The sequence below is a fragment of the Falco biarmicus genome, chromosome 5 (assembly GCF_023638135.1).
Source record: "Falco biarmicus isolate bFalBia1 chromosome 5, bFalBia1.pri, whole genome shotgun sequence".
In the NCBI taxonomy this organism is placed as follows: domain Eukaryota; kingdom Metazoa; phylum Chordata; class Aves; order Falconiformes; family Falconidae; genus Falco; species Falco biarmicus.
This window is the reverse complement of record NC_079292.1, coordinates 14,878,607-14,893,607: the sequence shown is the minus strand read 5'-3', so window position 1 is coordinate 14,893,607 and position 15,001 is coordinate 14,878,607. Positions and strand designations below refer to the sequence as shown.

The following is a 15,001-nucleotide window of genomic DNA, read 5'->3' as shown; positions in this document are numbered from 1 at the left end:
ACACCCTCCAAGATAATTAAAGAAAAATATATTTTTTTCCTCTTTTCAACACCTGGTACTGGCGCGTTGGCATTAAATCCCACAGCCATGTAGCAAAGGTGACTCTTGGAGGAGCATGAGGTTTGCAAGATGGTCTTGCCAGAGACTAAGACTGAAGGAAGGATGGAGAAGATGCTTGAAAATGAACGTGTGGGACGATGGAGCCTACGATGGCATCGAGAACGCGAGGTGTGAGGTTTTCTCACGCAAATCTTGGTGTTCCCCAGACGGAGTCACCTTTGACGAGGTGAATTCCAGGGGTCCATCTTGCAGCCTCATCGGTGATGACCTTGTCTGGAAAATGGGCAGAAGGAAAGCATGGATTAACTTTCTTAGGGATGCAGGCGAGGGGAAGGATTGTCGGGATTGTAGCAGCTCAACTGGACGCCTCGTATCATCAGGTGGTGCCGCCGATGCCCAGGAGTGCAATATTCTGCCCAGGAGATTTTTAATGGAATTCTGTCTGCCTTTTGGGCTCCCCTGCCGGCGCTGCTGAATGCGATGCATCTTTGAAGAAATCGAGGGCGGAACATTTGGGGTCTGACGAATGCTCCTGGTGTATCTGGCCTGCATGGTGGGAGATGGGATAGATGAGGGGGGGAAAGGTGCTGAACAGGAGGCTTTGAAGTGGGAAGGAAAGGGAAGGGGAAGGGGAAAGGGGAAGGGGAAAGGGAAAGGGGAAAGGGAAAGGGGAAGGGGAAGGGGAAGGGGAAGGGGAAGGGGAAGGGGAAGGAAAGGAAAGGGAAAGGGAAAGGGAAAGGGAAAGGGAAAGGGAAAGGGAAAGGGAAAGGTAGAGAAAAGTAGAGAAAATGAGAGGAAAGGAGAGGAAAGGAGAGAAAAGGAGAGAAAAGGAAAATTATATATTGTCTTATTATTTCTATATCTCACAATGCTCTGTTTCTTGCATGGTCATACTTCCAACTTCGAATCACCCTAGCGAGTGATGAGCTCATGCAACACCCCGTGCTGGTTTCCCCGCCTCCCCTTCATGCCATTCTCTTAATTCCACGTAATTTCCAGAAAGCCGTACTAGAAAAACAAGTCGTGCTGCGCAAGAGGGTTTGAAACATAATCCGCTCGTGGACTTTGGATCTACCATTGGCAAGTCAAACCTTTGGATCTCTCCTACTAGAGGGTGTTGGCACCTGTGGGCTGAGGCGTTGCACCCAAGAGCAAAACCTTGCTCATGGTGAAAGTTCAGCACTCAAGACTTGCAAGATTTCATAAGGAAATTAAAGTCCATCCCCTCTACAGACATGGAAAAGGAAAGGCTGTACGTACAGGTAACATGAGCCAAATGCCCCTCACTTCCATAATCCATGGGGAATTTCAAAGGGATCCTCTGGATCTCGCTCTTCAGGTAAGGAATTGAAGGGCGGCTGCAAGAGAATTGCGCGCGGCAAGGTTTCCAGAGGGGGTTGCATGAATATTGAGCTGGTGGTTTGCTATTTATAGACCCAGGGAATTATTCCAGCCTGGAATTAAAAGGCTTTTTCCTTGCTTGGATCGGTGGGAACGCGCTTGTGAGTGCCACTGTTAAATAATGTTATAATCAACTTGTTAAAGCTCGTTTGCATTTCTTTTTATTTCCCGCCTTGCTGTAATGAATAAAATGCACTGCTTACTGAAGCACGAGGAATGCCTACATCTGACCGACAGTTTTCATTTGGAATCCGTTGCTATCCACCAGCAACTTTTATTAAGGAAATTAATTGCTGAAACGCTGATGGTTGGCGGTGAGGTTGCTCCAAAGAGCGTGTTTGCGGCAGGAGTTGTGATGGTTGGGGTTGGTTGGAGGGCTGCAACGGGCTGATTCCGAGATTCCGAGACATCTTTCCATTTTTTTTTTTAAATTTAAATTTTAAAAATTTAAAATTTTTAAAAAGCAAATTTATTTGCTTTTTTTTTTTGTCAGAAGTATAGACTTGCTGTGTGTTTGCCTGGTGGTCTGTATACCAATAAGACTGACTTCTGATGTATACCACGATATAATTATCTTCATTAATCAAGTATAACTCAGGTATAAATTTATCCTGCCGATAATCAGTATGAAGGATAGAGATTTTGATGTTCATCTATGCGCAAGCAATAAACCTTTGTGAGATTTTCCAGCTGGCAAATTGTGCAAATCTGCAGCATTTATTTTGTCTTTCCTTTTTCAAAAATAATATTTGCTCGGCGTCTGAGAGCTCGTAGCTTTCTTTGGAGGACGGTAAACTAGAAATAAAGCAAAAGCAAACTAAACCAGGCTCTGTAGCTTTGCTGCAGGGGGATTTTTTAAGCCTTTTTATGCTTCCTTTGTTCATTCTACATCTTGGAAATGCTGACTGTACGGGGCCAAAAGTTAATCATCCAACAGAAAGGGCGATAAATGAGGGTAGGTCAGGACAAGGGGCATTCTGCAGCAGTTGTCTCTACTTTCAGTTTTTCAGAGCTCACACAAAAAGCCTCTAGGTGGAGGAAAATACTTATATTTTGCATTAAAAAAACTCTTGAAACATTGGGTGAGACCCTGCACCTACACTTACACCCCTAGAACACAGCATCCTCCCCGAGTTGCTCTACAGCAACTGACCAGTGGCTTCATCTTCCCTATGGATTCCTCCCCGAGTAGCCAAACATACTCGCTTCACTCAGGCACAATGGGTGAATTTCACCTGTTGCTGCTTTTCCTGACTCCGTGGGTCTGGAATAATCATTGGAAGGCCAATGCATGCTGCATAGGTCAGGAACGCTCCCAGCTGAAGCGGTGGTTTCAAAGGGCACGCACATCCGCTAATGGTTGAAGCCTGTAAAAGTCTCATTCAAACCAGGAATGATGTGGAAATTCATGGTCTTCTGTCATTTTTGAAGACCCTTTCTCGAAATCCTCGCTTCTTCCTCCAACTACCCCCAACAACAGGTTTTGGCCAAGGAGGTATGAGTAGGAGGGACAACCTACGGAGTTTCAGTGCACTGTAGATGTTTTCTAGAACTTAGACAGGAATGAGCTTTTTAAAGACACTGCCAGCCTCAGGATTTCACCTACCTCAAGTTAGACACATCCTACTGGCTTTACATTTAGCTTTGTGTCATCTAGAAAGATGTTGCTGTCCTGGCTAGAAGTTCCCCGAACACTGAGCATCTCATGGATGCTTGGGGACCAGGCATGGTCCAATACGGTGTTTTTCCAAGCCTCTCAAAAATAACCCTCTTTTCTCTGGTGGTCAAGCCTAAGCCTTAAAATCACTGCTTAATCAATTGACTTTCACTAAAACCAGCTTATTCTGTCCTTTTCCTAATGTCACTCAAAGGTACCTGAACATCTCTGAGGATTTGTCCTTGCATCACTCCATATAGAGCAATATATAGAAAACCTCATGGCTCCAGTTAGATCCACTCTTCCCATCATCTGTTCCGTGCTGGAAAAGATTGCAGTAAGTCTGTTAAGATTTACCCTGGATGTTCTGCTTCTTGATGTCTTACAAAACTACAAGGCAACGCGTTGCGGAGTTCAGCCGGCGACGACTCTTCCCATCATTATTTTCCTACAGCTTGTTGGTTTAGTCACAGGTAAATCCAGGTTCTGTTCTAGTCCCAGTTGGATTTTAGAAGAGGTTTGATTTCCAGAGTGTGTGGATAGAAAGGGAAGCGATGGACCTGTTGGAGGGGGTCCAAATGAGGCACAAAATTGATCGGGGATGATGGTGGAACAGCTTTCCTGTGAGAGTTGGCATTGTCCAACATGGAGAAGGCTCTGGGAAGACCTTCTTGAAGCCTTCCCATACTTAAAAGGGGCTTTCAAGAAAGACAGGGACACTTTTTAGTAGGACCTGTAGTGATAGATGAGGGGCAATGGTTTTACACTAAAAGTGGGCAGATCCAGTCTAGAAATAAGGAAGAAATGTTTGTTGGTGCTGGTGGTGGAACACTGGCACAGGTTGCCCATGGAGGTGGTTGCTGCCCCATCCCTGAGAACATCAAAGGTGAGGTTGGATGGGGCTCTGAGTGAAATGATCTGGTTGAAGATGTCCCTGTTCACTGCACGGGGGTTGGACTAGATCTTCTTTAAAGGACCCTTCCAACCCCAACTATTCCATGATTCTAGGACAGGTAAGATTTACATCTCTTCTCTTCTTGCAGGCCAGTTTAGAATCACCCCTCCTAACAATCCTGTCATTGGAGTCATTGGAAATGAAGTCACCCTGCCCTGTCAGGTGGAAGTCACGGCAATGCCCGAGCAATTCTCCATTCAGTGGACATTTACTGGAAACTCCAAAAATATCAATGTGGTTGTTTACGATAGAAGAAAAACAGACACTTCAGTTCTTGAGGACCAGGCATACCAGGGCAGGACAAATTTTTTTCCATCTGGATTAAACAAGGGAAACGTGTCCCTTCACCTGAAAAACATCATGATCTCGGACAAAGGGAAATACACCTGCAGTGTCTTTTTTGAGCAATGGTATGATGCGGTGGTGGTTTACCTGGAAGTGGCAGGTGAGTGGAACAGCAGGCTTTTGCTCCTTCTTCCTCAGTCCAGTTGAGTAACAGAAAGGACTGAAGGGTGTCCATGGGCTGGATTCATCTCGCTTGCTTGAGAGAAAGTCTTGTCTTCTGTTTGTTGGAGCATCTTGGTTGGCTGGAGTTTCTTGGTTGGTTGGCTGGAGTGTCTTTGGTTGGTTGGCTGGAGCCTCTTGGTTGGTCAGCTGGAGCTTCATTGCTTGCCTGGAGCTTCTTGGTTGCCTGGAGCTTCTTTGGTTAGCTGGAGCTTCTTGGCTGGCTGGAGCTTCTTAGTTGACTGCAGCTTGGTTTTTTGCTGTTCTATAGCTAAAGGTGATGAGTCTTTGGTCTCCCTGGATGGTCACACGGGTCAGGGCGTTGGCGTCACCTGCAAGTCCCGGGGATGGTTTCCAGAGCCCAAAGTTGTTTGGCTGAACAGCAAAGGCCAGCCACGGCACGAGGCTGTGACCACCCAAAACGTGAAGACTTCTTCAGGGTTTTTTGATGTTGTGAGTTCCATGTGTGTTGAACCAGGCTCTGACAAGGAAGTCACCTGCAGCGTCATCAACAACCTGCTCAACGCAGGGTGTGAATCCCGAGTGCTGATTTCAGGTGAGTGACCTCCAGGCTCAGGACCCCTTGGTGGGCTGCTCCCTGGTGTCTCTCTATTGACCCTGGTGTGATGCCCCAGCACAAACACCCCGTCTTTAGGTGGCTAAAGTGATAAGAAGTCCACCTTTACATCTTAGATCACTTGTTACCTTCAAGATCCATATAAAAAAGATAAAAAAGATAAATCCCGACACAGAGCTGCTGTTTGGGAGCACTGTGCAATTTGGAGAGGGAAAGGTTTAGAAGAGCTCACGAGGGAGGCAGTGAAGGAAATGTCACAACTAATCAAATGGCTCTAAACGCTTTGGCCGTGGGAGCCCGTCACAGCTATTTGGCAAACACCGGGTGAAAGCGACACCGTTTATATTTCACAGATGTCTTCTTTCCTTCCACTTCGCCCTGGATGACAGCCTTCCTCGTGATTTTATTCCTGGATATTGCTGTTTTTGCAGCTACAGGCTATAAACTGACCCGTAAGTATTTCCACCCCTAACAGCCAGGGCAGAAGTTTTCCCCTGAGATGCAAAACACTTGAAAACTCAACGTTTTAACGTCAAAGTCAGGAAGGGACGGATGGGAGGGAGAAGGAAAGAGGGAAAAATTAACAGTGGTGTAATTAAAAATGAGAGGTTTATATAGGGGCTGCACGTGTGAATGCCCAGGGAATCTTTTCCATGGCTATGAGATGCCACTTTCTATGAGCACCAACCTTTACGGGCACGGGATATTCTTTTAGTTTTTAGACTAGTGGATTTGGAAACATTGAAATTTGACTTCTATATTCCCAACGGACAGCTTGTTTAAAAAAATTACAACCTTTTTAACAGTTTCTTTGTTTTTCCAGGTAGTTTTAAGGAAACCCGTAAAGCAGGTGAGTAGCCAAGCACAGATATATATATATTATAGATAGATAGATAAAAAATATAGATTATAGATAGACAGATAGATAACATACATATATACAAATATATATAATATAAACCCATACAAACACCTTGTAGGAGAAATATTTATGCTTCTGAGCCAGCGACAGCCTCAGAATCAGTTTTTAGGCACGATAATAACGTGGGCATGATCAATATTTCAGTTTTTCAGAGCAGCAAGGTGAAAAAAAAAAAATACACATATATATATATGCACACATACTGAAATGTCCACATCAGCTGATGAATCCAAACCAAACTCTTTACCGCCTACCTACTTGCACGTGGAAGTCCCCCTCGCCACTCGCGTTTCTCCCGATGGTGAAGGTATAGAGGGGCTGCTTCAGTAGACAGTTGGCATTCCCAGAGCTCTTTTATCTTCAGGAATTCCCAAGGTCTGTTGCTGAGATAACCCTGTGTTAAAATGACTTGGTCTTTCTACAGAAGTGAGGGGTTCCACTTTCAACTAGCATTCCTGGGACGGGTATAATTTATTTTTTTATTGTTTTAAGATACTGAATAATTAATATTTTTTTTTCTTTTCAGTAACTTCAAAGAAGGCCATACTAGCAGGTAAATGCTCCTTGAAAATGGTGAGGATATCCTCAAGGCATAAAAAATCAAGGACACTCTCCTAGGGGGGGTTGGTTTGTTGGGCATGAAGCTCAAAAGTAGCAGCCATCGGCATAAAGGGGTCGGTGGCAATTAGTCCCATTGTCCTTTATAATTAAGAGGTGTTGACCCCTCCAGAGGCAGCCTGGAGTAGATCACTGGGGTAACCTTCTGCTGCTTGCAAGATGCTGAACGAACAGATCCAAGGTGATCCAGTACGACTGCGCTGAGGTCCTGAGGGATATCCCTAGGGATGCTGCAATGGCTCAGGCAATGCCACCATCCCCTGCCAGGCTCACACTCTAAATTTTTACGTTGTGATCCAGCAATCCGCGTGTTCTGATCTTTTGCCTCCTCCACTTTCGCCCGCTAGTAATTCTCCAAATTATTAGAGAAGAAAAAAAAATTAAATACCGAGGCTTGAGCCCTGGGCTGCCAAATTGCACCCCATGGCTTTGACCCAGGCAGTCGAGCGCGAAGAAATGAGCAGCACCCTCACAGTAAGGAATTTCTTACTAATTGCTAATTGAAATCGACCTTCTTTCTGTTGAAACCCATTCCCCCTCGCCCTGCCTGCCCCTGCCCTCCTCGCTGAGCATCTCCGCCTTCTCCTGAGCATCTCCAACCCCACCATTTCATGGTCACTGTGGCCAAGGCTGCCTTGGAGCTTCACATTTGCCACCAGCCCCTACTTGTTGGTGAGCACAAGGTCCAGCATAGCACCTCTCCTCCTTGGCTGGCCGGAGTGAGATGGATTGAGGTCCCCCTCCCATGGCAACTTCAGTTGAAAGTCCTCTTCACCAGCTCAGAAAGCCCACAGCCAGAGATTCTCTTCATGGACCCCATCATCTCCCCATCGATGAGGTTTCTCAAAGCAAATCCCATGGTCCAAGTGGCCTGATCCTTGTCTTGACTTGGGAGGTGAGGGATGGACTTCCTACCTCGACCCCAAGGGACCTACAAAGCAACCAGATGAGAGACATTCATCTTGTAGGTACCTAAAAGAGGTCAGGTGAAGGTCAACTCAGCTCTCCAGACAACAGTTAGGATCTCCTCCAAATTTCTCTGCTAATTCACCTCCTGGCTTATTTCATTTTGCAATTCTCCGTGCAACTGCACCTTGGTGACCTCAGCAAATAGATGAAGTCGATCGTGGGTGGTCCTATGTTGGTGCGTTCCTGGAGAAAAAGAAAGGAAAAGTATTCAAGAGAACGTTGCAATTAAAGTTTTGAAATCTGATTAAAATGTAGACATTAAGAATCATGTATCATTTCTTTCAGAAAAACAAGAATTGGAGAAAAAAATAGGTAAGAACACAGTTTCCCTGTTCCTTTGAGCACCTCTAGAGTGCATACTACTTACATCCCCAGAAGAGCAAATGAGAAGTAGATTTTTTATAGATTAAATATTCCTGGGTGAGTCTGTTCCCTTTAACAAGCATTTTTAGACCCGTTTTTGAGTATGATTATAAATTCCAAAATGATCCATTTCCCGATAAGCTTTAGGAATCAAGGGAAATGAAATAATTGAAAAGCTCAGCTCATCCTTTCTAACATCTAAATTCAACCAACTGGCCAGCCGGTAATGCTTTTTCTTTTTTCTTTGTTGTTGTTTTGCTTGTTGATCAACGTAGAAATACAGAAGAAAACACAGGAAGCAGGTAAATATAGTTCTGCAATTAAGATAATGTCAATCAACTCTTACCAATAGGTGCAGATGAGAGAACAAAAAGAAGCTGCTTCGTAGGAAAGCCTAGCAACTTGCCTTCACTCAAATGATTCTTACTTCTTCCTTGTTTCTACTCACCGTTAAAGGTTATTTTTTTAGTGTGGCTGCTCTTGCATGCTTTTCTGCCGCTGTGCAAACCCTCTCTACTGGGAGGCCTGCTGTCCCGCCCTGACCTGCTGCTCCTGATTTATTCCACTTCCCAGTTATTCCAACCACTGTAGCCAGCATCACAAAGCCCCCCCAGAATTACAGCTTGGACTCTATCCGGAGAAATATTGGCTTGGGATGTTGAGGGACGTACAACCAGTAGGGAAAACACCTTGTGGTGCTTCCCCTTCTCTCCCTGCTTCATCCCTTGATGGAGATGCCCAGCTGGAGGGGACACATATGGCAAAGACCCCCCTTGGAGGTCAACTCTGTTTGGGTGAGGCACCCTCCTGAGCAGCAGGCACAGACTTCAGGGCAACTCAAGTCATTAATTTGACTTACAAATCGCAAGCATTGGGTTGTGCCTGTGAACAGCAAGTAGATAAATGGCCTGAGAGGACAGATGGAAATACAGCAAGGAGGATGCTAGCGGTGCCCTCAATACTCATCAGCAACATTGCTAATTGCATCCTGAGGATTCAAAGCATAGATACCTGCATTGGGTCGCTTACAGCTGTGTACTGAACCATTCCGCCTTCATTTGGGTGGGAATTCCGCTGTTGGTACCGGGATCTATAGGTTCTGCTGGGATGCATGACTAAGGCGAGAAGGGCAGGAAAAAGAAAGAATAAAAAGAGTGCCATCCCTCCAAAGTGTAGAGACCGTGCAGCATAGGGCCATTAACACCTGGCTTTTATCCACAATGTATGCTTATAGGAATTTGAGACGACAAGTTTTCACGCAGCACATTTTAAAGGAAAACATCAATCCAGGATTTGCACCGCGATAAAAATAATTCCTTCCGATCTCACCCCTTCATCGTTATCTCCTCGAGTTTTCATTGCACTAATTCCTGTTGTTCCTTTACAGAAATGTCCAATGACAGTAATCAGATCGGTAAGAAAACATCTTGTAAAAAAATTATATTTTTAAATTTTTTTTATAAATTTTGATATAGAAATATAAATGTTGATAAAAATATATTTTTATCAACCTTATGATCAATAAAGCAAGTGTTCAGATGAGCCCGACTATGCCAGCCATGAGGTTGAAGCCAAAGCAAATCTCTCTCCACAGCGAGGTTTGCATTTCTCCTTCCAGAGGTGCTCTGGGCTATGAATAATCCTCCTTCCAGGAAGTTTTTCTTCCTTAAAAATTCAACCAAAGCTACAGACACCTACGGCATATCCCGTGTTTTCCCCTTACAAATCGCATCCCCATCCAACATTCCAATGGCAGGCAAGAAATTAATTTCCTCCACCCAGCCCAGATGGCCGACTTCATGTCCTCCAAACTGTTCACCCTGCCATGAAGCCTCCAAAATTTAAAGCACACAAATTTTAAAAAACTCCTGGCACCGGCACGTCGCTAGAGCTCTGACTATGGGGAGCTGCCCGACTACCTGAAAAAGCCCTCACAAAAATCCATTTTATTAATTAAAGCAACTTTCCCTTTCAGATCAACTGAAACTGGAATGTGGTAAGTGGTTTAAAAGTTTTATTTTAAGGGTGTATGTATGGGTAAATGAAGCCAGCCCCTGGGTAGAATCGTGATGATGATAATTGCACATCGATAGAAACACAGCAGGGGACAAGGACCCAGAGCGTAATAGATCCGTAGAACGCTATTCTGTCTTTCCTTCCCGTAGGATTTTGGGAAGCCCGGAGCCACGCAGGTAAGCGGGTGGGAGGAGGGGGGTGAAAATTCCCCGGCCAAATGTCCAAGCCACCCCCAGGTGGCAACGCCGCGGCGTGGGGGATGTACCAGCTGCGCTGGGGTCACAGCAATATCCCGGGCTTGGCTGATGGGAAAAGGGTCCGGGATGATGGGAAGAGGGAGGGAAGGGGCTGCTGGGATGCGTCACCGCCCGGGGTGGGATGCGGGGACAGTGCTGGAGGGGACGGGGCGACGGATGGGGAAGGGAAGGAGATGCCCTGTGGAGGGCGGGGAGGACGCGCGCCCCGCAGGGGACGTGGCCGCGAGCACCGCGGTGCCCCTCGGGCCATCGGCGGCTGCGGGGAACGCAGGAATTCCTGCTGGAGTCACGCCAGGACGGCTCCCAGCCGGGAACACTTCACCCGTAGCCCCGCGCCCACCAGCTCACCGGCCCATCCTCCCGTTGCCCTCCAGTTCCCGTGAGGCCGGATCCCGACGGCCGAGTCCTGGAGCTGCGGGTGCCGGCGGCCCCGGGCGCGGAGAGCGAAGCGTCGGACCCCGCCGGCACCTGCGCCGGCTCCACAGTCCCCGTGCTGGTGGGGAAGGAAGGGTTTGCAGCCGGGAAGCACTACTGGGAGGTGGCGGTGGGCGATGGGCAGGACTGGGTGCTGGGGGTGCTGGGGGACGCGGGGGGGGCAGGGGGAGGAGGGGGCGCCCTGCGGGGAGGGGGAGGGCTGCTGGGCGCTGCACAGCTCCCGGGGGCAGGTTTACTCCAGCGGCGGAGGCAGCGGCAGCGAGAGGCTGCAGCGGGGGGCTGCGGTGGTCGGGGTGCTCCTGGACCTGGAGGGAGGGCAGGTGAACTTCTACGACGTGGAGCAGACGGCCGTCATGGTGCCAGCGCCCCTGCGGCTCGGGAAGGGACGCGCGGGACGGTTCTACCCGTTCCTGTCCCGACGGGAAGGGACGGACACACCGCGCATCCTCCCGGTCTCCACCCCTCCCCCGCTGAAGCTGCTTTAAAGACACCCACGGGCTGAGGGAGAGACCCTGCCCTGGGAAGAGGAAGGGGAACGGCAGATCCGAGACGTCGGTGATGTACAGCGGAAGGAGGCGACGCCAGAGGCTGCAACAGGGGGAACGAACTGGGAAAGGAAAAACCAACCGGCTGAAAGGAGACCGGACTCGGATTCAGCCACCGCCAGGCAGGATCCCAGTCCCAGCAGAGCTCGTGGAAGCCTGACCAGGACACCGGCGCGTTCGGTTGCTCCGGGATAACGGCACTTTAGGGGATGTCGTGCCTTTCCCTCTGCCGGCAACGCGCGTGGTACCCAGCGCTCCGCCGACGTCGGGCTGAGCACCTCCGCCAGCGCCGGGCGAGCCCCGTCCTGCCGCTGCCGTATCCAGCAGTGGAATAAAACGTCTTTTGAAAGGAAAAGAGCGGCGTCTTTTATCATCGTGACCCTGCAGCTCATTGGGACGTTTAGGGCAGGAAGAGTTAAAGGAGAGGGCACGTGTTCCAGCAGGGCACTGAGGGTGCCTTGTTTCCCTGCGAGGCTGCGAGGGGTTGACCCTCCCTCCTCCTCACTGGGGGGAAACTGGGAGGAACTGGAAGCAGGAAACTGATGGGTAACAGTACAGATGGAGCAATCACTCACTAATTGGGTAAAAAGAGATTAGGTTGGGGGGATTTAACCCAATTTACTGCAAGTTGGCAAAAAATATTCCATTACTGGTTTGGGTATGGGGAAATGAAAGACAGAGGAAGTTTCCAATCCACTTCCACCCTTTCCCACGCTCTCCCCCACACCCAGCCCCACTCCAGCCACTCTTCCCTCACCTTTCTACCCCTGGAGGTTCTGCGGAGTCTCCCCGGCGAGGGGCTGAGGGGTTTCTCTGCGCCGCTCCTTGCCTCTCCCTTGCTCCCCTGTGGGTCCTCCGTGGGCTGTGCTGCCTTCCAAGGTATCCCTGCTCCGTCATCCCCTGGCTGCCAGCCCTTCAGGGGGTACCTGCTCTTGGAGCCCTCCTTCTCCTCCTCTGACCTGCTCATGTTCCTTTTTCTTTTGGGCTGTTGTGCTGTAACCCAAGCCGGCAACGCGACTGCTGCTCGCCGCCTCGGGATGGGGCAGAGGGTCGGAGGCATAACAGTGACAAAACGCGTGGGTCGAGATAAAGGCGGTTTAATAATGAAACAAAAAGCTGCACAAGCAAGCGAAGCAAGCCCAGGAATTCATTCACCACTGCCCACGGGCAAGAGGGGCGTTCGGGCGTCTCCGAGAACGCCGGGCTCCATCACACGTGGTGGATATGTGGGAAGACAAACACCATCATTCTGGGTTTTTCCCAGTGCCGGGGCGTTACCGGGGCTGGCCAGAGGAGCGGGTCACGGTGGCGTAGGTTGAGGTGGTGTTCATCGCCTGCACGAGAGGCTGCAGAAACGCCAGGGTTTATTTTTGTGGGCTGCAAGCCCGGCGCCAGCACCCAGCCCCAGGCTGGAGGAGCATTGGAGGGAGCCAGGCGCTTTGGAAGACCAGGCTGGGTGCACAAAGTAGCAAAAATGGTATCAGATTTGGGGCAATATCGTGTTTCTGGCTGGGTCCTTATTGCTTATTTGGGGGCAGGTCTGCTTGAAAAGCCCCGATATTTTACAGAAGCGTTTAGGCATGAACTAATTTTCCAGGGGAAATGTTTGTGGAAGAAATGGATTAAAAATAAAATAAAATAAAATTGACTTCGTGGAAAATACATCTTGTTGTTGGAGAGGTGCCAGCTATTGGGGGCAGAAAGGGGCATCAGGTGAGGCAGGGGCAGGCAGCCACAGAAAGAAATCTCATTTTCTCCAAGTGAATCCATTGAGTTCCCGGTGGCAGTGGCGCCGTGGGACTCCACCCCACCCAAGCCACCAGCACAGACCCCAGCCAGCACATCCCACCCCTGGGGACCCCGCTCCCCCGTTTGCCACCAAAACTGCGCCACGACTTACCCTGTGACGCCCAATGTAGGCAACGCTGACATCTGGGGGGGACAAAACCCGCGCCGTTAGCCCTTGCTTCTCATGCTGGGGTGGGACAAGACCCCCACCACCATCGCCCTGCTTCGAACAGCATATCCTTGGGGGTCAGGGATGAAACCCCTGCCCTGCCCCCCCCCGAATTACCCCCCTCCTGGCTGCAGAGCAAGCAGCCGTCCCGCCTGTGCATGCAGAGCAGGGATGCTGCTGGGTTTTGGCTGCATCTTCCCCCGACCCACAGCATCTTCTCGCTTGCCCAATCCACAAACGTTTGTCTGCCTCTCTGTCCCCGCGTGGGAAACCGAGGTCACCCTGCAAATAGAGCGAGGGCAGGGAGATACCCCGCTCCCGCAAGCCGCAGCACCCCTGTGTCACTGCAGCCTGTGGTTTCAGAGGCAGCGAGATGTTTTTCTCCACCAACACCCAGAAATGCACCCACTTCCTGTGCTGCTGCACCCTGCTTCGGAGCAGAAATTGTCTGGAAATGAGCGGCAGAGTGGGTTAAGCAGCAAGCCTGGGGAGGGGGGGCTGGATTGCAGAGCGGGGGGCTGGGAGTGTGTCGGGCAAGTCCCTGCCAGCAAGTGGGGTTGCTCCCCTCGCTTCTTGTCACCTTTTTTCTGCAGGCAGAAGCTGGGCTGCGCATGCAAGGAAGAAGCAGGGTGCAATGCAGCTGGGGGGATTCTGCCCTGGTTCAACGAGCAGGATTTTTGAGCATCCCACTGGGATTGCACGTGGGGAGGGGGAAGGTCCTGCGTGGGTCCCCCCAGGGTGGGGGAGGTGGTACTCACACTGTATTTCATTGTCGTTGCTTGCTTCAGCCTCGTGGCTGGGAACTCGCTGCTGCCTGGGTGGGAGGAGGGGGAAAAGGTTTCGGACTCTGTGTCCTGCCTGCAATGGGGCCATCTGAGTCATTGCAAGGGATGATGCAATTGCATCGGGGCCACGGCTGGAGTCAGGGTCAGGGCAAGCCCTGCTCTTCCCTGCCTCCATCACGGGCACTGCCCTCGGCCAAGGACCACCCCAGGGTGCCCGGGATGCCCCTGTCTCCATCACCCCAAGCCCCCCAGCCAGGAGGGATTGCTGCTCACCTTCGGCATCTCTCTCTGCAGCCCACTGCAAGGACAAAAGGGAGCGGTGAGGAGGCAGAGCTACCTCACAGCCCACCAAGACGATGGGCTCAACCCCCAAACCTCCCTCGCGGAGGGAATTTTCAAGCCCAGCCATGAATCCCATTTCCCAGACTGGCTTTTCCCAAGCCGTGGGCAGCCCAGGTGTCCAGGAGCGATGCTGGCTCTGCTCAGGCCACCCAGGAGGCTCCCGTGCCCAAGGGGCTGGGAGCAGCTGCCTGCCAGGGGCAGGGGGGCATTTGGATGTGCCAGCCTGCTTTGGCTTCGATGTCACCCCAGAGGTAAAGACATCTTTATCTCAGCACCTTTGCTCCCCCCAGGGGAAAAAGGCTCAGCTTCCCGCTGAAAGGGGGGCAAGGATCTGGCCATTCTAAACGGGCACGGGTCAGCCAGCAGCAGCCCCGGCTCAGGGTGCAGTTTTAGCTCGAGATTTACCCCCGGTTTCCCCAAATTGCTCACCTCGCTTCAAAATCCAGCAGTTGACGGCAGCCAGGAGGAGGACGGAGGCAGCCGCCAGTCCCAGCCCGATTCCTAAGTCACGGTGGAGCAGGGGATCGGGAGCTTGGGGGAACAGAAAGTGTTGGGGAAGAGGAAGCATCACGCGGAGAGGAAGGAGAGGTCAGGACGTGCCCTCAGAGGCGGCCAGATCCCAGCTGATGAACCTCCTC

The 15,001-nt window shown here is 50.3% G+C and overlaps 1 protein-coding gene across 1 annotated transcript; it reads left to right on the top strand.

Annotated features, from left to right (window-relative positions):
- The first annotated feature begins 1,071 nt into the window (after positions 1–1,071).
- LOC130149678 (butyrophilin subfamily 1 member A1-like) lies at positions 1,072–11,471 on the top strand. Its single transcript, XM_056339579.1, is given in 14 exon segments — positions 1,072–1,322; positions 3,333–3,591; positions 4,162–4,518; positions 4,849–5,133; positions 5,508–5,606; positions 5,978–6,004; positions 6,603–6,629; positions 7,949–7,975; positions 8,302–8,374; positions 9,301–9,440; positions 10,002–10,022; positions 10,192–10,218; positions 10,674–10,882; positions 10,884–11,471. Coding segments are annotated over 13 exon segments (1,821 nt in total). The 5' UTR covers positions 1,072–1,322; positions 3,333–3,398; the 3' UTR covers positions 11,220–11,471.
- Positions 11,472–15,001: the final 3,530 nt, after the last annotated feature.